We start from the raw sequence: 22,678 nt of genomic DNA on the forward strand, positions 1-22,678 counted from the left end.
AAGAAGATCAAATCAGTCAGTCCTAAGGGAAGTCAACCCAGACTGTTCCCTGGAAGGTCAGATACTGAAGCTGAAGCTCAAATACTTTGGCCACCAAATGAGAAGGGAGCACTCATATTTTATGATACCCATGGGTCCGGCCCTACAAGGCTTTATGTCAGATCTGGCCCTCATAACAAAGGAGTTTGACACACCTGCTATATAACTGTACAGAAAAAACTGTATTTGAGATTCTCTGTTTTATGTTTGTGATTTGTTCTATATACATGGATATTGCAGGGCTTTTTTGTAGCAGGAACTCCTTTGCATATTAGGACACACCCCCTGATGTAGCCAACCCTCTCAGAGCTTACAGGGCTCTTCTTACAGGGTCTTCTGGAAGCTCCAGGAAGACTGGCTACATCAGGAGCGTGTGGCCTAATACGCAAAGGAGCTCCTGCTACAAAAAAATGCCCTGGATATTGATATAAAATTCTAATTGTTTTGACAATGAAATATATCTGAGGTGTTATTATTTCACTTTAAGTGTTGTCTAATTTCTCTGTTTTTGAGGCCCAGGCTGCATAGAGGCTTGCTTTGTTTCTCTGACTTCTATCCGTGTTTCTCATTGGATTATTCAGCCTTCAGGCAGTGCCTGGAGATATCCTGGAGCGATATCTCCAGGAAGAATGGCTGCTTTGGAGAACGGGGCCTCTGGTGTCATCCCCTGCTGAGGTCCCCACCCTCCCCAGGCTCCACCTCAGCAGCTCCAGGAATCCTCCAGCCCAGAGTTGGCAACCCCACATCTGGGGCAAAGGGTTGGCCTTGCAAGGAACAGACAGGCCTGGATGTTCCCTGCCCAGGGCAGGAAGCCATGAGGAAAGGGTGCAGGTGACTCTGTTGTCACTCGTGAGCTCTTCGGGCAAAGACAGGTGTCAGCTCTCTCCTGCGTCCTCCTCCCAATCTGTGGCTCACTGAGCCTCGATCCCATTCTGATGCTGGTCCTGAGTCCCCCGTTGTCGGCAGAGCGGTCCTCGAGGCTGGTTGGAGCGGCGGAGGCGGCGTGGGGGCAGACCGGCCATTTGGCGGCAGATCTCCTCTAAGGGACAACCAGAGAGGTGCAGAAGAGGTTAATAGTTTGACAGACTCTAAATATACGAATTCATGAGGAACTCTACGGTTTTGCGCGGGAACACTCTAGCAACTTGGAGGAAAACTCTATGGTGCCATAGAGACCCCATATTGCTAGAGCGTCCCCATGTGAAGCAATGGAGTTTCCCGCAAATTCCTAGAGCATCCCTGCATGATGTGTCTGGTGCGATATCTCACTTCTTGCCACCGCACACACTGTGCAGCAATAGGACTCTTTGTAGGCTTTCCAACCCTCCCGCCCTGGCAGGGGAACCCAGGATTTCCACCCTCTTCCCCCGCTCCCCCAAAAAATGGAAGCGGGGGGAGAGGGGGGAAACGCCGCCGAGCCACCGGATCCTGGAGCCGGCGAGGCCGCCACGCCGCTGCCGCCCCCTCCCTGCACACCGCAGTTTCTCCTCCAAGATGGGCCCAGGCTGAGCCCATCTCGGAGGAGCAGCCAAGAGGCGGCAGCAGTGCAGGGGAGGGCGAGGCAGGCCAAGAGTATGGCGAGCCGCGAATCCGGGCCCTTCTAGGACCCGGACTTGCGGCTCGCCACACTCCCGGCCCGCCTCCACCCCCCCTCCGCTTCCATCCCAGAGGCGGAGCGGGAGAGGCCGCCGTGCCGCTGCCACCTCTACTCTGCTCGCCATGGCTGCTCCTCCAAGATGGGCTCAGCCTGAGCCCATCTCGGAGGAGCAGCCACGGTGAGCGGAGAAGAGGCCGCCGCGCCGCTGCCGCCTCTACTCTGCTCGCCGTGGCTGCTCCTCCAAGATGGGCTCAGGCTGAGCCCATCTCAGAGGAGCAGCCACGGCGAGCGGAGCAGAGGCGGCAGCTGCGGGGCGGCTCGCCACGCTCCCCGGCGCCATTTCCCCCCTCCCCCAGCTCCACCCCAGTGTCTCCTGGCTCCACCCCCGAAGTCTCCTGGCTCCACCCCCAAAGTCCCCAGATATTTCTGGGGTTGGATTTGGCAACCCTAACTCTTTGGAGGGTGGGGATCTCCCCAGAGGCCTGCTCCCTGCCGGCAGTTGGGGACCACCAAACAGGGGGATCCTCCACTCCCAGCAAGAACGTGGGAGCCCTACTGCCATTAACAGGGAAGGGCCTGTGGGAGGTGCCCAGTGGCAGGGCTCTCAGTGACCTTCAGCAGCACCGCCTCTGAATATAGGAATTCATGACCCACATACAGTTCTTTCTTGTTCCTTGTTTTTGTTTCGTCATTGAGCCCCTTTATCATCTTTAGAGCTCTCTGTTTCCTTTCCCCATTTGTTCCTCTTCTGCCTGTGGTCCCACTGGGAAGGCCCAAGGGCCCAGGACCCTGCCCCACCCAAAGGGAATGCAGCAGCCAGCTTGGCAGCAGCTGTTTGCTCCCACATGCCTCCTAGGGGAGAAGGGCCATGCCACGCTTGCAGGCCCAGCACGTGGGGTTCTGTTGCTCAAAGCAGAACCCCAACGTGTGCCCCCCCAAGTTAAAAATCGCACGCACCATGATGACGTCACCATGACATCATAGTGCTGGGTACTCAGTGCCACTCTTTCGGCTCTGAGGGATCGGGGGAAACTCCTCCAATTCCACCAAGCCAACGGATCCCTCAGCCTTCCCCTTCCCCTGTGCCCTCAGAGGACGCGAGGGCAGGGAAACGCAGCTCTTTTGGCTTCAAGGGATCGGAGCAGATCCCTCCAAGCCAAAGAAGCGGTGGAGGCTCAGGGACAGCACGAGCGCGGAGGGGGCACCTGCCTCCACCCCTGCTGGGAGCCGGTGCCCTAGGCGATTACCTCGTTCCCGGCTCTGCCCCCGTGGCAGGGGGCAAGTGTCGTGAATCTGGGGTCCCATCTTGGGTTTTGGCAGGAAAGGCCCAGAATCACTCAGACTGCCCCACCAGGGTTTCCAAGAGAAGCAACCTTGAGTGTCCAGCGACTTATCCGTATTCCTTTCGTATCCCAGGAGGTTTCTAGGGAAAGTCCCTGCCAGCAGCTTTACTCACCCTGCATAACTTCATCCTCTTTGCAGACAATACGAGAGCAGATCTCCTTGTTTATCATGTACGTCCTCCGGACACTGTCAACAGAAAGAACAAGAACAGCCAAACTCAAGAAATGCCCCTCTTGGAAACGCCGCATTTAGGGATGCCATGATGATGCCAGCGGAGAAGCATGAAAAACCGGAGCACTGTTTGTTTTTAAAGCAAGTATCTTGTGCCCAGGAGTGCAAAGATTAGGGTTGCCAATCCCCAGGTGGGGGCAGGGGGTCCCCCGGTTTGGAGGCCCTCCCCCCCGCTACAGGGTTGTCAGAAAGCGGGGAGAGGGGAGAGAAATGTCTGCTGGGAACTCTATTATTCCCTATGGAGATTTATTCCCATAGAAAATCGAGAGTTGATCCGCGGGTATCTGGGGCTCTGGGGGGGCTGTTTTTTGGGGTAGAGGCACCAAATTTTCAGTATAGCATCTAGTGCCTCTCCCCCAAATACCCCCAAGTTTCAAAAAGATTGGACCAGGGGGCCCAATTCTATGAGCCCCAAAAGAAGGCGCCCCTATTCATTATTTCCTATGGAAGGAAGGCATTGAAAAGGTGTGCCGTCCCTTTAAATGTGATGGCCGGAACTCCCTTTGGAGTTCAATTATGCTTGTCACAGCCTTGATCTTGGGTCCACCCCCAAAGTCCCCAGATATTTCTTGAATTGGACTTGGCAACCCTAAGACAAGGTATGAAAGTAAAACATTAAGAAATGGTGTGGGTGTGTCTGGGATACTCCAATGTCCAGCCAGATAAGGCCTCCAACAGGCCTGGCAAGGCATTTGCTGGTGCCTGAGTGTTAAAGCTGCAGTACTGCAGTCCTAAGCTCTGCTCATGACCAATGTTCCCTCTAAACTGAGCTAGCTCACAATTTTTTAGACTCCAACTCACACTTCTTGGTCTCAGCTCAGGAAAAATGGCCCTATGGCAAACTAATTTATGCAGTAGCTCACAAACTTTAATGCCAGTAGCTCACAAAGTAGAATTTTTGCTCACAAGACTCCACAGCTTAGAGGGAACATTGCTCACGACCTGAGTTCAATCCCCAGCAGAAGCTGGGTTTTCAGGTAGCCAGCTCGAGGTTGACTCAGCCTTCCATCCTTCTGAGGTCGGTAAAATGAGCCCCCAGCTTGCTGGGGGGAAAGTGTAGATGACTGGGGAAGGCAATGGCAAACCACCCCGTAAAAAAAGTCTGCTGTGAAAACATTGTGAAAGCGACGTCACCCCAGAGTCGGAAACAGGGGACTGCAGCTTTAACACTCTGCGCCACGGGGCAAACACCCTACTAAAATCCCCAAAATACGCAGAACTGACTAATAAGCACAAATGAATAGACTCTGCAAATACCTATTAATTAATTACAATCTACAACATCCACTCGATTAATTGAGCAGCCCCGTTCCAAATTAAACCTCAATTGATCCAAACTAATTAACCAGAAAAGCATCTGATATAATTTATAATTGGATCTGGCCTGTTTTTTTCTCACCTGGTAACACACAGGTAACTGATGCACTGCTTGACAGGCTTGTGGACCGAGTACAGCCGCGTGCAGGGGAACTGCTCCTCCCGGCAGTCTGGGGGCAGACAAAGGAGGACACCGTCAAGAGAATGTCACTGATTCGTGTGGAGTTTCGTTTTGTGGCTAGAGATCACCTGAATGAATCCTTATCAAGAACAGCTGCTGCCAACAGGGTGGCCAGCCTCCAGGTGAGCCTGGACATCCTCCAGCATTGCAAGTGGCATTCCAGACAAGAGAGACTAGGTTCTCCTGGATAACCGGGCAGCTTTGGAGAGGGTAGGTATGGGGGGCTCTGTGGGGGCACAGCCCTCTGATTTGGGGCCCCCAAGCAGCCCCCAGGACCCCTGGCGTCTTTCACACACTCCCACTGCCTTTCTCACGCTCTTGCCACCCTTCTCGCTCTCCTGCCGCCTTTCTCCTGCTCCCGCCGCCCTTCTCGCTCTCCTGCCGCCCTTCTCACTCTAATGCCGCTTTCTCCTACTCCTGCCACCCTTCTCGCTCTTCTGCTGCCCTTATCGCTCTCCTGCCGCCTTTCTCCTGCTCCCGCCGCCCTTCTCGCTCTCCTGCCGCCCTTCTCACTCTAATGCCGCTTTCTCCTACTCCTGCCACCTTTCTCGCTCTCCTGCTGCCCTTCTCACTCTCCTGCCGCCTTTCTCCTGCTCCCGCCGCCCTTCTCGCTCTCCTGCCACCTTTCTCCTGCTCCTGCCGCCCTTCTCGCTCTCCTGCTGCCCTTCTCACTCTCCTGCCGCCCTTCTCACTCTCCTGCCGCCCTTCTCACTCTAATGCCGCCTTTCTCCTACTCCTGCCACCTTTCTCGCTCTCCTGCTGCCCTTCTCACTCTAATGCCGCCTTTCTCCTACTCCTGCCACCTTTCTCGCTCTCCTGCTGCCCTTCTCACTCTCCTGCCGCCTTTCTCCTGCTCCCGCCGCCCTTCTCGCTCTCCTGCCACCTTTCTCCTGCTCCTGCCGCCCTTCTCGCTCTCCTGCCGCCCTTCTCGCTCTCCTGCCGCCCTTCTCACTCTCCTGCCGCCCTTCTCACTCTAATGCCGCCTTTCTCCTACTCCTGCCACCTTTCTCGCTCTCCTGCTGCCCTTCTCACTCTCCTGCCACCTTTCTCCTGCTCCCGCCGCCCTTCTCGCTCTCCTGCCGCCTTTCTCCTGCTCCCGCCACCCTTCTCACTCTCCTGCCGCCCTTCTCACTCTCCTTCCGCCTTTCTCCTACTCCTGCCACCCTTCTCGCTCTTCTGCTGCCCTTATCGCTCTCCTGCCGCCTTTCTCCTGCTCCCGCCGCCCTTCTCGCTCTCCTGCCGCCTTTCTCCTGTTCCCGCCACCCTTCTCGCTCTCCTGCTGCCTCCCCTGCCTCCATCTCTCCTCCCTTGCCATGTGGACAGCAGGGGGCAGCGTTGCAGAGGCCCAGCTCACGAGTGAAAAGGTGATCAGCAGGCCCTTTAACTCCTGCGGGAGGCCGGGACTGCTTCTGCCACTGGCTGAGCGCTATGTGAGTGGACGGGAAGGGAGGGCTGCGGCCGCAAGAGTGGCAGGGAGGGGAGGGAATGCCATGCAGGGCACCAGCTGGTGTGAGAGCAGCTATGGGTTGGAGCTGCAGAGTGCCCTCTCCCCCCCCCAAAAAAAATTAAAGACCCCCTGACCTTCCAATTCCTGGCTACAGGGCTGGAGGGTGAACTCAATGGAATCACACCCCTCTGCGCCCCCCCCCCACTTCCAAGAATTTCACAGACTGGAGCTGGACACCCTACTTGACCCAGCCGACTAGTCGCTGCAGTAACCCCAATCCCTTCTATATGGATGTAGAAGGTAGCTATGACAGTCTGCAGTAGTACAGTTGGATTGGCTTCCAGTAGAACCTTAGAGACCAACAAGCATATCCCCTCCGCTCTAGTTAAGCTGGTTACAATAAGCAGGGGTGTCAAACATGTGGCCTGGGGGCCAAATCAGGCCCCCGGAGGGCTCCTATCAGGTCTCCAAGCAACTGGCTGTCATCTGCTTCCTTCTCCCTCTCTCTTGCTTCTTGCAAGGCTTGCCTATTCGTGCAGGAGCTACAGAGCAAAATCTTGATTTTCTCCATTGGTTGAGGCTCCTCCCCCTCCTGGTCCCCTGGAGAGGGAAAGAGCCAGAGCTTCCTTTGCCCAGTTCCCTGGATCCCATGGGAGAGATACAAAGAAAGCACCTTTAAGACCAACAAGTGCTAATGTTTTAATTTTTAAAAAAATCTTTAGTCATGTTTGTCTGTGTCCTTTAAAAAGTTTATATCTCTACTACCTAATCTTAAATAGGTACGTACACACATGGCCTGGTCTCATTTATGTCAGATCCGGCCCTCTTAATAAATGAGTTCGGCACCCTTGGCATAAGGTGTCCTGCTTTAGAAACACTGCCATCTACTGGTGGATGATTTCTGGAGAGCTTGCCAATATTCTTTGTAGGTTTGGCTGATTCTAAAAAGTCTGTGGATTTCATTCTTGTTTTGGACTTTGCATGGGCCAGCATGACCACACAATTTTTTCAGTGTCCGGAGAAACCTTAGAACAGGGGTGGGGAACGTCCAGCCCAAGGGCCATTAACAGTCCTCGAGATCACTTGGTCTGGCCCTCGGGGATTGCTGGCCCCTTTCTTCCCTCCATTTCTTTATTTCCACTTATTTCCCTTTCTTCCCCTCATTTCTATTTTCCTTTATTATCCTTTCTTTCCCCCATTTCTTTCTTTCCCTTTGTTCCCCTTTCTCCCGTCTTTCCTTCCTCCCTCTCCCTGTCTCTCTCAAAGAATCATAAAATCATAGAATTGGAAGGGACCTCTAGGGTCATCTAGTCCAACCACCCGCACAATGCAGGAAACTCACAAACACCTCTACAAAAAAAAGCCCTAGATATAGGCATTTGCCTAGGGCAGCGGGTCGTGTGTATGTGTGTGTGTGTGTATGCCAAATTAGGCTCTCCCCACATGACTTCAAATAAAAAACAACTATTTGCATTAATTTTGCCAGTCTGAATCGTCCTCTCTTGGCAGAGCATTGTTTTTTAAGTTGATAATTGTGTATGGCCCGCAAATGATGTTATAAATATCCAAATGGTCCTTGGCAGAAAAAAGGTTCCCCACCCCTGCCTTAGAATCACAGAGTTGGAAGGGACCTTCAGGGTCATCTAATCCAACCCCCTGCACAACGCAGGAATTTCACAAATACCTCCCCCTGCCCCCAATCCAAGTAACCCCTGCTGCACGCTCAGAAGATGGCAAACACCCTCCAGGGTCTCTGGGCAAAGGTATAATGGGCTTCCTAACCCCAACGTTTGTGAACAGCAGAGTAAGAAAGGACCACACAAACAGAGCATTGATGCAACCCTCCCCAACATCTGGCCTCTGTTGAAAAACCAAGGAAGGAGAGCCCACCACCTCCCAAGGAAGCCTGTTCCACTGAGGAACTCTTCTAAGTTAAGGATGCCAAACTTGCTTAATGTAAGAGCCACATAGAATAAACATCAGATGTCTGAGAGCCGGAAGACATGAACATCAGATGTTTTGGGAGCCACAAGACAGGAAGGAAGGAAGGCAAATAGGGAGAGGGAGGGAGAAGTGGAAGGAATGCAACTTTCCATGCATTCTCCAAGCTGCCAGCCGGCTTGGCTTGGAGAAGTGGTTTAAAGAGACAAGTGCCTTCTCCAAGCTGGCTGATGGGGCGGGGGCGGTGGGGGCTTTGAGAGCCACACAATATGTGTGGAAGAGCCACCTTTGGCTCCTGAGCCTCAGTTCTAACCTGAGCCCCTGGTTCTAACTGTCAGGAAGTTCTTCCCAATATTGAGCCGAAAACTCTTTTGATTTAATCTCAGCCCAGTGATTCTGGGCTTTTCTGAGAAGAGCAGTTAGGGCTTCTAGCTCCAGGTTGGCAAATTCCTGGAGATGTTTGTTGGGGGTGAAGTCTAGGAAGGTTGGTGTTTGGGGAGGGCAGAGACCTCAGTGAGGTATAATGCCATATAGACTTCACCCTCTAGGGCTGTCAGCCCCAGGTGGGGCCTGGGGAACCCCTGGAATTACACCTCATCTCCAAACTACAGAGATCAGTTCCCCTGGAGGAAATGGACGCTCTGGAGACTGGACTCTCTGGTCGCTGTCTTCCCCAGATTCCACCCCCCAATCTCCAGGAGTTTCCCAACCTGAATCTGGCAACCTGACGGTGGCCAGGGAGGACCTAGAAACTATACTGCCCTCCAAAGCAGCCAAAGGGGAAATCTCCATTCAACCACTGACTTCACTCTACCACGCTGACTTCTCTAGAGGCTGATGAGTAAAACGTGATGAATAAAAACATCAGTGACAAAAAAGAAAATGCTGCTTAGTTAGGGGACGGCAAACCAGAGCATGCAGGAGTCAACAGCAGCTTACCAGGCATTTGTGTTGGAGCGCCTGCATCTGGAATTAAGAGGGGAAAGGGTTAATCCTTTGTTTTGCCATATAGTGAAGCTATGCCCTTCAAGGTGAGTTGAATTGGTTCCCAAACATCCTCCTCACTGAGTTCTCACATTGTTCCTTACGGGACGTTCTTTTTACATTCCTCTCCCATAAAAGTATCGTCAGCTATCCAGTAACGTGTGCTTCCAGTATTAGACTTCGGAGAGGTGATATCTAGTCAGACTTCTTTAGCATTCTACCATTATACAACTCAAAAAAACTCTTTTTGCACAAAATCCAGTTAATCTGCTGTATTTCTTGAGAATACAGCATATAGAGTAAATTGATTTAATCCGGCCAAATTTCAGATACATCTGTTAAAGGACAGTTGATATATAGCAGTTAGCCTTTGCTTTGGAGTGTTTTTGTGTGTGGGAGAGACCATTACCTTGGTTCCTCCTCTTGTTTGATTTGGTCAAACTGAAGAATATTCAGGGTTTCACCTTCACAATAAGAACAGTCCATTAAGTGTTTATAATGTGACTAGGAATAAGGCCTATTATGAGGAAAAATGCAACAGGATCTAGAAAGAGGCTCTAGGAAGTGCCCTCCTTGCTATCTTCCCACCCACCCAAGGCAGCCATTTTCTGTAGGGGAATTGATCTGACAATCTCTCCGTCTCCTCCCCCCTCCCTGCAGCCTCTGTCTAGGAAAAATCCAGCCTTTGTCTGCAGCGAGGACCAAAGCAGTAATTCTTCTCTCTCCCTTTTGATCTGCACAACAACCCTTTGAGGTGGGTTAGGCTGAAAGTCTATGAGTGGTCTGAAATCACAGTGTGGACTAAAGCAGGAAGGAAGCAACCTCAGGAGGGTATAAAGACACAGAGTCCACCCTGCAAAGCAAACATTTCCTCCAGGGGAAGTGATCTCTGACATCTGGAGAGCAGCTCTAACTCTGAGTGATCTCCAGTCCTCGTCTGGAGGAAGTGGCTTGCAGGATGGAGTCTATGGCATTGTATCTGAGATCCCACCCTCTGGAAGCTCCACCCCTCAAATCTCTTGACATTTCCCACCCTGGAGTTGGCAACCCTATCTCCTCCCCTTTATCTGCCCCTTTGACTTCTGTTTTTCATCTCCTCCCCCTCCCTTCAGTCTCTACCTCTCTTTCTTCTTTGCATGAAGAAGGTCCCAGGAGATCTGGGGACAGCAGGGTTTGGGGAGGAGGCATTTTGGTTGAATAAATGTGAGTTTTCCCTTTTTTGCCCTTGTGCTTTACCAGCTGCTGCACCAGCCTGTCCCCGTGTGGAAACCACCTTGACATTTTCCTTCTTAAGCGAAAGAAGCCTTTCCTGCGTTCAGTGGAGCTTAGCTCAAAATCTATACAGCAGTGTCGTCTTCAGGGCTTTTTTTGGAGCAGGAAGGCACCGGAACGCAGTTCTGACTGCCTTGGCATCAGGGGGTGTGGGCTAATATGCAAATGAGTTCCTGCTGGGCTTTATCAACAAAAAAGCTCTGATAGGCTTCGTTTTCAAAGGTCTAGCTCAGGGGTGCCAAACAGGGGTGCAATTCAGGGGCCGAATCAGGCCCCTGGAGAGCTCCTATCAGGCCCCCAAAGAACTGGCCGTCATCGGCTTCCTTCTCCCTCTCTTGCTTCCTGCTGCATCACAGCTGGCTTTGAAAGGCTTGCTTAACAGCATAGGAGCTACAGAGCAAAACCTCTATTTTCTCCATTGGCTGAGGCTCCTCCCTTGGGGAGGAAGGGGGGGAGGAAGAGCTTGCTTTTCCAGGCTCACTCAATTGCACAGCAGAGCTACTGAGCCAAGCCTCTCTTCTTTCTATTGGCTGAGGCTCCTCCCCCTCCTGGTCCCCTGGGGAAGACAGGAAAGAGCCAGAGCTTCCTTTGCCCAGTTCCCTGGATCCCATGGGAGAGATACAAAGAAAGCATCTTTAAGACCAATGATTACTAACGTTTTAAGCATGTTTTAGGTTTAAATATATATGTGTGTGTGTGTTTGTCTGCGTTCTTTATAAAATTTATCTCTCTGCTACGTAATCTTAAATAGGTACACGGCCTGGTCCCTGCATGGCTCAGCCCAACTCAACATGGCCTGGCCCAACAAGGTCTCTTTTATGTCAGATCTGGCCCTCATAACAAGTGAGCTTGACACCCCTGCAGACGCTTGAGAACCAATGTGTGCATCTTTTGCCTTGCTCAAATCTTTCTCTGTGTTGTATTATTTATCAAAGGTGAGACAAGCCGGCCCTCTAGAATCGAATTTTGGTAAACCGTTTTTTTGTTTTTTTTGCAGAAATAATAATTACAAAATAGATCTTTCTCCCAACAGACCCTCCTTCCAAGCCTCAGAATGACTTGAAATGCCATCTTTGAACCCCTGTCACATCTCGATGGAATCTCCACATCCAAAGCCTTTGAACACCAGTACCAGGAGGCAACTTTTGGAAAGACCTTGGCCTCCAAATCAAACCATCAGTTCATCACAGTATTGTGAACTCAGACTGGCAGCAGCTCTCCGGGGACTCAAGCAAAGGTCTTTCACATCACCTACTGTTGCCCGGTTCCTTTTGCCTGGAAATGCCGGGGATTGAACCTGGGACCTTCCGCATGGAAAACAGAGGCTCTTCTATGGAGCCACAGCGTCTCCCCAACGGACCTTTGGTCTTTGATAGAACAGGGTACCTGCGCTTTCAGCAACCTGCTAAAAAAACCACTGCCAGCAGTTCAGTCTGTTGGGTTTGGTGGAATACGCAGGGAAGGAGAAGCTCTTGTATTGCTCAGATATATAATCTAGAACAGAGGAGGAATTGGGGCTGTTCTGCTTGTCTTGGTACCGAAGATCAAAATTATGAGCTGCCAGCATTTGTATTTTGAGCCCAGGGAATGCAAATTTTGTAGCATCTCTTAAAGATGTATCCTCCCTCTGGTAATCTGTTAGGGTCGCTACCTGTGCAGGGCTGGATTAGCCATTAGGGCAAGTAGGCACTGGCCTAAGGACCCCCACGCCTTTAGGGGCCCCGGCAGGGCCAGGTTAAACCCTGCGGAGGCCCCTGGGCAGTCAAAAACTTGGGGGGGCCCTTGCAAATTATCTGAGTCAGACCTCCCCCCCCCACTGCCCATGGCCCCCACTGCAGCCTGCAGGCACCCTCTCTAAAGCCCCCTTGACGAAGCTGTGGGGGAGAGAGATAGTGGCTCAGTGGCAGAACATCTGCTTGGTAAGTAGAAGGTCCCAGGTTCAATCCCCACTGGCATCTCCAACTAAAAAAGGGTCCAGGCAAATAGGTGTGAAAAACCTCCGCTTGAGACTCTGGAGAGCCGCTGTCAATCTGAGTAGACAATACTGCCTTTGATGGACCCAGGAGGGTCTGATTCAGTAGAAGGCAGCTTCATGTGTTCATATAGAGGCAGAGAGAGGCAAACTTGGCGACGACACCAGCAGCAGCCACACCAGGCAAGTCGGGCAAAGAGTGGCTGAGTTGCTGGCTGTGAATGCAGGTTAGATGGGCTGCAAGCAGGGGGGAACCGAGGGGGGGGAAGCGGGCCCGAGGCCCCTAAAGGCTTGGGGGCCCATAGGCAGTGCGTACTTGGCCTAATTGTTAATCTGGCCCTGGGCCCCAGGTTAGCTCCCCCCGCCTTTTCCTCCTGCTTGCAGCCCCCGGATCCTGCACACACAGCCAGCAACGGAGCCACTCTTTGCCCGACTTGCCTGGTGCGGCTGCAGCTGGTGTCGTCGCCAAGTTTGCCTCTCTCTGCCTCTCCCCTGCAGCTTTGTCAAAGGGGCTTCTGAGAAGGGGCCTGCAGGCTGCAATGGGGGCCATGGGCAGTGGGGCAGGTGCTCCGACTCTTGAGGTAATTTGCAAGGGGCCCCGAGATTTTGACTGCCTAGGGGCCTCCACAGGGTTTAATGTGACACTGTACCCATGAGTTGGGAAATTACTGGAGATCTGGGGAGAACATGGTTTGGGGAAGAGGCAGACCTCAGCAGGCTATAGTGCCCTAGAGCCCACCCACCAAATGTGCCATTTTCTCCAGGAAAACTGATCTCTGTAGAATTGTAATTCTGTGAGATCTCCAGGGCTCACCTGGAGGTTGGCAACCACATGTGCTGGAGCATTTGAGATGCTGATTCAGCCACTGCAACATTATGCTAGCATTGGTTGGCTTCTGGTGCAGGAGTCATGTCACTCCACCAGCAAGAGATGTCAATCAATCTGAAGCCCAGAGGCTTTTGATACAGTTTTTAATATGTGCCTTTTAGAGCAAAGCGTCACATTCAAAATGCAGATCTGAATTTTAACATCTAACTTTCACATTCAGAATTCAGCCAGCAAAGGAAAGTGACATCTGAGCCAACCGGAAACTTCTGAGGGTGACTGCTCTATGCCACAACTTGCCCAGAAGTGAAGCCAGGTAATCTTCAAGGAGCCAGCAGTGAGAAGCAGGTGTCTTTCCCTGGCATTTGCTATAAGAAGCAGCAAGAAAGGAGTTGGACTTACCTGCTGGTATTGCTACAGGATCAGGTGCATCTGGAGAGAAGAGAAAGGAGAATAACACGGCTGATAGATACAAAGTAGATATGGAAAGGGGAGCTGGAACTGTGACGTGGCGGCATTCCTGGCTTGGCTAGTGAAGGTACAGTGATTAAATACATGTTTGTCCTCCTCATTAGGAATTCCTGGGAAACTATGGTTTCACACGGGGACACTCTAGCAATTTTTTGGGGGGGGAACTCTGTGGTACCCCATGCGAAACCATAGAGTTTTCCAGGAATTCCTAGAGCATCCCCGCACTATGTGCCTCATGCAGTATGTCACTTCCAGGCGCCACACATGTCATGTGGTGATGGGACATTTTGGGGACCAGGATCGTGCTGGCAGCTTCCTCCCTACCGGCAGGCTGAAACTCGCCAAACCGGGGGATCCCCCGTCCCTGGCGAGAACTTGGCAGCCCTACCATTGCAACTCAGAATCACCCCAAAATGTTCTAGGAACAGTAGAGGGAGATGGAGCTCTGAAGGAGGAGGGAGGAAGCTGTTTCAGGGAGTTTTAAGGTTCTTCCCAAGATTTTCAGTTGCATTCTTATTATACTGATGAACTATCAAGATATGGGGCTGGTGGGATGTCCCCGTTGTTGTATCCAGGGCTTTTTCTGTAGCAGGAACTCCTTTGCATATTAGGCTATACCCTCCTGATGTAGCAAATCCTCAAAGAGCTTACAGTAGGCCCTATAAGAAGAGCCCTGTAAGCTCTTGGAGGGTTGGCTACATCAGAGGGGTGTGGCCTAATATGCAAAGGAGTTCCTGCTGCAAACAAAAGCCCCGTGTCCCATGTATATGAAATGCTGCCAGCCCTGCCTACGATGGCCCGGGCTAGCCCGATCTCATCAGATCTCAGAAGCTAAACAGCTTAGTACTTGGATGGGAGACCACCAAGGAAGTCCAAGGTTGCTACACTGAGGCAGGCCATGGCCAACCACCCCTGGACATGTTTAACCTTTAAAAACTTAAGGGCTCACCACGTGAGCTGTGACTTGATGGCAGGTCCCACTACCAAAGTGCCATCAAGTCACAGCCAACGTGTGGTGCCTTGGGAGGCTTTCAAGGCAAGAGGCTTTCAGAGGCGGTTTGCCATGCCCGTCAAGCATGGTTGGATACTATGGTCAATTGATTGTTTCAGAGTCCTTCATAAACCTGGTCTGTGAATTGTCATGGAGGATCTAAGTATATTTGTTTGTTATTCTTTCCCTTTCCCTTTTCCCGCTTTATGGCTGTTAATTAAGAGTAGTGTGAAGGGTAATCAGCACCTTCCCATATATCCTCTGAAGGGAGGATGAGACATCTGGGAAAGCAAGGACAAATTCCTGATAAATGTCCTGGGAAAGTAGACAGTCTGCTAGTTTAGGTGTGAACGCTTCCCCGCGGCCCTTCCCTTGAAATCCTTTTGAAGTATGCTTTAAAAGTATTGTATCAATGCATCAGTTTCATCACTCTCAAGAAATGGCTTCGGCCAAAGTATCGGTCTATCAATAAACGTAGTCTTTGTATCAACTTCAACTCGTCATTGAACCCGCATGCTTGACAATGCCCTGCCTCCAAGTAGTGACCCTGGTATTCTTTGGGAATCTCCCAACCTGGGCCAAACCTGCTTAGCAATCAAGATAGGACAAAGTTGAACTAGCCTAGGTCAAGGCCACCTAGATAGTCAATAGCTCCGCATTTAAAAAAAGAAAACTATAACCTTCCAGTATAGGGCTGCGAAGCCCGCAGTCCAGGTGGGGGTTCCCCTGCTCAGGAGGTTCCCAACCCGTCGGTCCACATCGGAACTTCCCCCGATGTCGTCAGTGCAATGACATCACCCGGAAGTGATGTTGCGCCGGCGACGTCACGTGGCAGCCACTCTAGGCGTTTCTGGGGAAACTATGTTTCCCCCAGACACTCTAGCCTTTTGGGAGGGAAAACTCTATGGTACAATAGGTACCATAGAGTTTTTACCTCCCAAATGGCTAGAGCAGGGGTAGGGAACGTTGGCTCTCCAGATGTTTTTGGTCTACACCTCCCATCAGCTCCAGCCATTGGCCATGCTGGCTGGGGCTGATGGGAGTTGTAGGCAAAAAACATCTGGAGAACCAACGTTCCCTACCCCTGGAGCGTCCAGGAAGACCATAGAGTTTTCCCAGAAACGCCTAGAGAGGCCATGAGCGCCAGCGCTGGCGTGATGACATCACTTCCAGGTGATGTTATTGCGTCGTATGCGCGCTTTGCACACGGACAAAAGTCCCCCGCCAGGGAGCAGAGGGAACTTGGCAACCCTATTCCAGTAGCCAGCATCTCCCCAAATGTGTAAATCACACTGCCATGATAAGACATTTGTGTTGGTCTATTGTCACTGATGGCCTGTTCATTTCCAGGCACAATGCAACACATTTGGTTTGAACTTTAACGATGAAACAGTCTGAAGCTGAAATGCCTGGCAAGCTTCTCCAAGGTGCACCTAATGAGGCTGTGCCATGTTTCCCTGGAGTCTTGAACTTCCCTATAAGAATGGCAACATCCCACAATGCTCAGCTCCTGGTTTCAGGTTAATTAAATTGTAATTCTTCCTTCTGTGTCATGCTGTGTTGCAAACACAACTTGCGATCGCTTGCCTGTGTCCTAAGGAATGCACGTAATCCTTTCGGAGGCTACCAGCACACACACACACGCACACATTTCGAAATAGGGAACAGGGCAGCACCTTCATGTTTGGAATGTGCCAAGATCCCATTGATGTGCGTCATTTCTAAATTGCATCCCATATCGATGTGCATCGTTTCTATTCAGATGTACGCACACATACACATGTCCAGCAAAATACCTACTAATATTTGCCTGCGTTACTGAGAAGCATTGCTGATGGTGTCCCCCCATGTCCCTGCCCCCAGTTGCCTGGCAACCCCAACACCAAGAAGAAGAAAGGAGGAGGAGGATATTGGATTTATACCCTGCCCTTCAATCGGAGTCTCGGAGTGGCTCACAATCTCTTTTATCTTTTTCCCCCACAACAGACAGCCTGTGAGGTGGGGGGGGGGGGACTGAGAGAGCTCTTTTGAGAACTGCTCTTGAGGAAAAAGTAGGTGTCAAGTAGCACCTTTAAGGCCAACAAAGTTTTATGCAGAATGTAAGCTTTTGTATGCATGCACACTTCATCAGACAATGAAACGGGGTACAGTGAGCAGCGCTACACATAGCTGGTAGGCAGTGGTTTAGAATACAAAGCGGTATAAGGTTACAATCCAATGGCAAAAGTTAGAATCAGATTAGTTTTGCCATTGGATTCTTACTTTTCGCCATGTTGCATTCTGAACCACTGCCCACCAGCTATGTGTAGCTCTACTCACCATACCCCATCCCACTGTCTGATGAAGTCTGCATGCACACGAAAGCTTATGTTCTGAATAAAACTTTGTTGGTCTTAAAGGTGCTCCTGGACTCCTATTTTGCTCTACTGCTTCAGGCCAACACGGCTGCCCATCTTGAGAAAGCAGCTCTTTCAAGAACTGCAGCTGACCCAGGGTCACCCAGCAGCTGCAAGTGGAGGAGGAGGGAATCAAACCCGGCTCTCCCAGAAAAGAGTCTATGCATTTAACCATGACACCAAACTGGCTGTCCCAGGTTAGAGTCCGTGCACTTAACTACTCGATAGCTGAAACAATTCACTGCAAGATCTTAAGCTTGTTTACTTGTTCAGCATTGGAAAGCACTATCCAGTCACAGCCCACGTACGGTGGCCCCGTAGGGTTTTCAAAGCAAGAGATGCTCAGAGGTGGTTTGTCATTTCCTGCCTCTGGGTAGCGACCCTGGACTTCCTTGGGGGTCTCCTGCCCAAGCTCTAACCAGGGCTGGCCTTGCTGGCTTCTGAGATCGGATGAGATCAGGCCAGCATGGGCCACCCAGATCAGGATGTGTTAACTTAGGCCCACTCGGGACCTTTTCGGGTAGAAAAAGCCCAGCAGGAACTCATTTGCATATCAGGCCACACCACCTGGTGGCAAGCCAGTCAAGACTGCATTCCTCTGCGTTGCTGCTCAAAGAAAGCCCTGGGTCCCTTGGAATTTAGTCCTTCGTTAGGATTGCACTGCTAGTGTAAAGACGTACCTGTTGGATCTGGAGGGTCGTCTTGGGCAATGACCACAGGCAAAAGCCAATCTGGAAGGAAAGAAGAAAAGGACACTAGAAGATCTATAACTGGCACACAGAGGCACTCATTAGTAACTTCTCCCCAATTCCTAGAAAAGATGATGCTGAGTTCCGAAATCGTTTCTTCCTCTGTGCTGCAACAGAGACATGCAGAGCGTTCTCAGCAGGCCTTGAATTCAGCAGGAGCTCAGCTCCTGAACCTTTCTGACTACCACCCCTCCTCCTCCCACCTACCTTGTCCATTGAATAGGAGCAGGGCTGGATTAACGATTAGGCCAAGTGGGCACTGGCCTAAGGACCCCCACGCCTTTAGGGGCCCCGGTTAAACCCTGCGGAGGCCCCTGGGCAGTCAAAAGCTTGGGGGAAGCCTTGCAAATTATCTGAGTCAGACCTCCCCCCCCCCACTGCCCATGGCCCCCACTGCAGCCTGCAGGCACCCTCTCTAAAGCCCCCTTGAGGAAGCTGCGGGGGAGAGAGATGGTGGCTCAGTGGCAGAACATCTGCTTGGTAAGCAGAAGGTCCCAGGTTCAATCCCCACTGGCATCTCCAACTAAAAGGGGTCCAGGCAAATAGGTGTGAAAAACCTCCGCTTGAGACCCTGGAGAGCCGCTGCCAGTCTGAGTAGACGATACTGACTTTGATGGACCCAGGAGGGTCTGATTCAGTAGAAGGCAGCTTCATATGTTCATATAGAGGCAGAGAGAGGCAAACTTGGCGACGACACCAGCAGCAGCCACACCAGGCAAGGTGGGCAAAGAGTGGCTGAGTTGCTGGCTGTGAATGCAGGTTAGATGGGCTGCAAGCAGGGGGGAACCGAGGGGGGGAAGCTGGCCCCCTAAAGGCTTGGGGGCCCATAGGCAGTGCGTACTTGGCCTAATTGTTAATCTGGCCCTGGGCCCCAGGTTAGCTCCCCCCGCCTTTTCCTCCTGCTTGCAGCCCCCGGATCCTGCACACACAGCCAGCAACGGAGCCACTCTTTGCCCGATTTGCCTGGTGCGGCTGCAGCTGGTGTCGTCGCCAAGTTTGCCTCTCTCTGCCTCTCCCCCGCAGCTTTGTCAAAGGGGCTTCTGAGAAGGGGCCTGCAGGCTGCAATGGGAGCCATGGGCAGTGGGGCAGGTGCTCCGACTCTTGAGGTAATTTGCAAGGGTCCCCTGAGATTCTGACTGCCTAGGGGCCACCGCAGGGTTTAATCCGGCACTGAATAGGAGGTGCAGCTGCATAACAATTCCTGGATTAGGAGAGCAGGCAGCCAGCCAGCCAGCCCCCAGGGGCTTTGCCACGCCCCCAGCAGCCATTAACCCCTGGAGAAGCCCACGCCACCCTTTCTCCACTTCTGATGTGATTTTGGGGAGCAGGTGGCTTGCTGCCCTTTTGACTGTGGGGGGGGGAGGGCAGCCAGGTAAATGAGGCCTGCTTGGGCTGGCTGCAGCATTCCCATCCTAGTGTGCAAAACGGCTCCTCCTTCCTAAGCTTTTAGTGTCGCTTGGCACATGACGCATGAAAGTGGCTGGCAGAAACCACTGATGGGTTTCCAAAACGCTGCTGTCGCTTTGGCATAGTCCTGCCGGTCCACGTGTTTTTGTGGCTCATGATGTGCCGCATGGACATTTGTCCCTGAGCAGTACTACAAAACGCTAGCCGAGTCTCCAGTGCAATGCAGCCAGAAGGTGAAAGTATGCCAGCTTGGGGTGCCATATGTAAGCAGGGCTTTTTTTTTTTTGGAGCAGGAACTCCTTTGCATATTAGGCCACACCCCGCCAAGGTAGCCAATCCTCCAAGAGCTTTCAGGGCTCTTTGTACAGGGCCTACTGTAAGCTCCAGGAGGAGTGGCTACATCAGGGGGGTGGGGCCTAATATGCAAAGGAGCCCCTGCTACAAAAAAAGCTGTGCAAGAAGAAAATGGTATCTTTGATCTTCCAGACACTCAAGGGGGGGGGGGGGAGAGAGAGAGAATCAGTGACAAATGTAAGTTACATAAGCAGCCCTCCTGCTGCTCAACAAAGGGAGAGGAAAGTGCTGGTACTTACACACAGAAAAAAACCTGCCTAGCGTCATAGCCTACTTCAGGAGTCTCCATAGCACCCTCTGACAACTTTTCTGGTGTCCACCAAGTGTTTAAGAACATAAGAGAAGCCATGCTGGATCAGGCCAATAGCCCATCCAGTCCCCTGTGTCACACAGTGGCCAAAATACACACACACACACTGTGGCTAATAGCCACTGATGGACCTCTGCTCCATATCTTTATCCAATCCCCTCTTGAAGCTGGCTATGCTTGTAGCCGCCGCCACCTCCTGTGGCAGTGAATTCCACATGTTAATCACCCTTTGGGTGCAGAAGTACTTCCTTTTTTCCGTTCTAACCTGACTGCTCAGCAATTTCATTGAATGCCCACAAGTTCTCGTATTGTGAGAAAGGGAGAAAAGGACTTCTTTCTCTGCTTTCTCCATCCCTTGCATCATCTTGTAATCTTTATAGCAAGCAGGGCTTCTGAATGGCCACTGGAGAGCTGATTGGCTGGCTGGATTTTAAAAAGCAGTTTCAGTGGCCGCCCTCTCGCTTTCACTCCTCTTTCCCTGGGTATTCAGTGTACCCTGCTTCTCTCTGCCACCTGGACGTCTTCTGTGTGGTTGGCTCTTCGTTCTGCAGCAGCCATTTTGTGGCAGTGCCCACCATCCTGGGTCAGGATTCCAGAGGTTACCATAGGCTCAAAAAGGCTGGGGTGGATGGAACATCAGGAAGCATCCAAGGGCAGAGATCTGAGCATCAGAAGGAGATGCCCTGGAAGAAATTTCATCATCAGGTTTCCTAGTGAGTCCTCGTTGCTGGCAAATTCAGTCTTTGGCTCCCTTCTTGATCTGTCCCTTCGCGTTTTCTCCATGCTGCTGCCCCAGCACATTGTGAGGCCTTCAATAGTCGAGGGAGCCCTTTGGGGCAGAAGGAAGAAAACGAAAAGCCCACTGCTTGATTCCACCAAGGCGTTTCCTGCTCTTATTTGATGGCTCTCTTTCAGTCTACTGCAGCATCCGACAGGCACTCTAGCCTAAAAGGTGCTACGGAGGAAAAGGGGCGGGCACAGGCGCCCTGGACTTGAATCCCATCACTATTGGACAGTTCTGTGCTTGGGGGCAAGTGATCCTGTCCCTCTCTCTCCTCGTGACACTTTTGCACCTAGCATCATCTCCCCCCCCGTCCCCCGGCGTGCCACCACCTTCTCCATCTTCTGCACCAAGTGTCCTTTCAAACAGAGCAAGAGCGCGCATCTACGCAGAGGATAGGAAGAGATAGGGTTGCCAATCCCTAGGTGGTGACAGGGGACCCCCCAGTTTGGAGGCCCTCCCCCTGCTTCAGGGTCATCAGAAAGCGGAGGGGGGTGGAATGTCTGCTTGGCACCCTGTTATTCCCTATGGAGACTTAATCCTGTAAGAAATAATGGAGAATTGATCCATGGCTATTTGGGGTTCTGGGGGGGGGGCTGTTTTTTGAGATAGAGGCACCAAATTTTCAGTATAGAATCCAGTGCCTCTCCCCAAAATACCCCCCAAGTTCCAAAAAGATTGGATTGGGGGGGTTCCAATTCTATGAGCCCCCAAAGAAGGTGCCCCTATCCTTCATTATTTCCTATGGAAGGAAGGCATTTTAAAAGGTGTGCGGTCCCTTGAAATGGGATGGCCAGAACTCCCTTTGGCGTTCAAGTATGCATGTTGCAGCCTTGCTCCTGGCTCCATCCCCGATGTCTCCTGGCTCCACCCCCAAAGTCTCCTGGCTCCACCCCCAAAGTCCCCAGATATTTCTTGAATTGGACTTGGCAACCCTAGGAAGAGAAAATACGGAATGGAGGGCTTCCACTCACCCGATGGAAGGGCAGTGAGTGCTATGAGGCAGAACAGCATCTGGACGCCACAGGCCGTCATCCCTGCCAAAGGAAAGAGAGAGAAGAGCAGCAGAACTCTCGGTCAGTCCCTTGAAGTCTCCCCGCTCTCCATCATCCGTGCACCCCGCCCGTGGCTCCATCCAATAAGCAAGCCATTCCAGCTGAACAGAACCCTGCCTTCCCTTTCTGCCTCCTTCCCTTCTTGCCAGCCAAGCACCCCTCTGCCACTTCTTGTCCGTTGGACCATCTCCCCTTGCAAAAACGCCCTTTCAGAGTTCCGCCTCAACAACACTCTATTCAGGGATGGAAGCCCCCTGCACTCACTGTTGCCCAGGCAAGCGGCTCTTTCCCACTGCAGGCTCTGCAGGCGCGTTCCCCCTTCAGCCGGTCCCTCGCTTTGGCCTGAGTAGACAGCCACTCCCAGTCCCAGCAAATGTTCCACTTTGGCTGGCCTTCAAGCTGCGATGGGAGAAAGAAGTGGTTGGATTTGGTGTCATAATGCAAATGGAATGAGGAGCAGGGGGGAAAGAGGCCCGGGGACTCATTCCAGAGTTGAGTCTAACTCCAGCAGAATTGGCGCCTCCTATTCCCTCTGGCTAGGGAACGGTCCGGGACAAAGCCCCGGGGTCTGTCCTGCACGTGTGTCCTATTTCATGCTGCACTCATAAGGAGGGGAAAGGGCTTATTTTTAACCAGCGAATTTTCCTAAAGGAGTGGAAACGTTCAAGAAATCAGCTCTGGGCCTCAGTGAATCGGCCAGCTCTCACAGCCAGTGTTGAGATACCATCAAGCAGAAAGCCAGCGTAGGGTTGCCAATCTCCAGGTGCAGCCTGGTGATCTTCCAGATGCCAGAGAACAGTTCCCCTGGAAAAAATGGATGGTTTGGAGGGTGGACTCTATGGCATTGTACCACACTGAAGTTTCTCCCCTCTCCAGGCTCCACTCCCAAATTTCCAGGATTTTCCTAAGCTGGAGTTGGCAACCCTACAAATCATCTATTGCTGTAATCCTACATTGCTTATTAGATGTCTCATCTTATTGACTGCATTGATGTATGCTATGTGATCTGCCTG

The 22,678-nt window shown here is 51.9% G+C and overlaps 1 protein-coding gene across 1 annotated transcript; it reads right to left on the reverse strand.

Moving 5' to 3' along the window:
- Positions 1-239: 239 nt before the first annotated feature.
- On the reverse strand, positions 240-21,662 carry MFAP5 (microfibril associated protein 5). Its single transcript, XM_060236326.1, has 5 exons — positions 21,585-21,662; positions 17,690-17,740; positions 4,611-4,698; positions 3,093-3,166; positions 240-1,078 (listed from the first exon to the last, which is right to left on the reverse strand). Exons 1-5 carry the CDS (start codon positions 21,643-21,645, stop codon positions 951-953), a joined length of 402 nt encoding a protein of 133 aa, XP_060092309.1. The 5' UTR covers positions 21,646-21,662; the 3' UTR covers positions 240-950.
- Between the last annotated feature and the right edge of the window lie 1,016 nt (positions 21,663-22,678).

The sequence above is a fragment of the Heteronotia binoei genome, chromosome 4 (assembly GCF_032191835.1).
Source record: "Heteronotia binoei isolate CCM8104 ecotype False Entrance Well chromosome 4, APGP_CSIRO_Hbin_v1, whole genome shotgun sequence".
Taxonomy (NCBI): Eukaryota; Metazoa; Chordata; class Lepidosauria; order Squamata; family Gekkonidae; genus Heteronotia; species Heteronotia binoei.

What these genes read in the sequence shown, in the direction of transcription:
- MFAP5 (XM_060236326.1), bottom strand. Translation starts at nt 21,645, where the DNA reads ATGACGGCCTGTGGCGTCCAGATGCTGTTCTGCCTCATAGCACTCACT. An exon ending in ACTCACTGCCCTTCCATCGG is followed by an intron (nt 17,741 to 21,584) that starts GTGAGTGGAAGC and finishes CTTTCCTTCCAG; the next exon opens with ATTGGCTTTTGCCTGTGGTC. An exon ending in CGACCCTCCAGATCCAACAG is followed by an intron (nt 4,699 to 17,689) that starts GTACGTCTTTAC and finishes GTCTGCCCCCAG; the next exon opens with ACTGCCGGGAGGAGCAGTTC.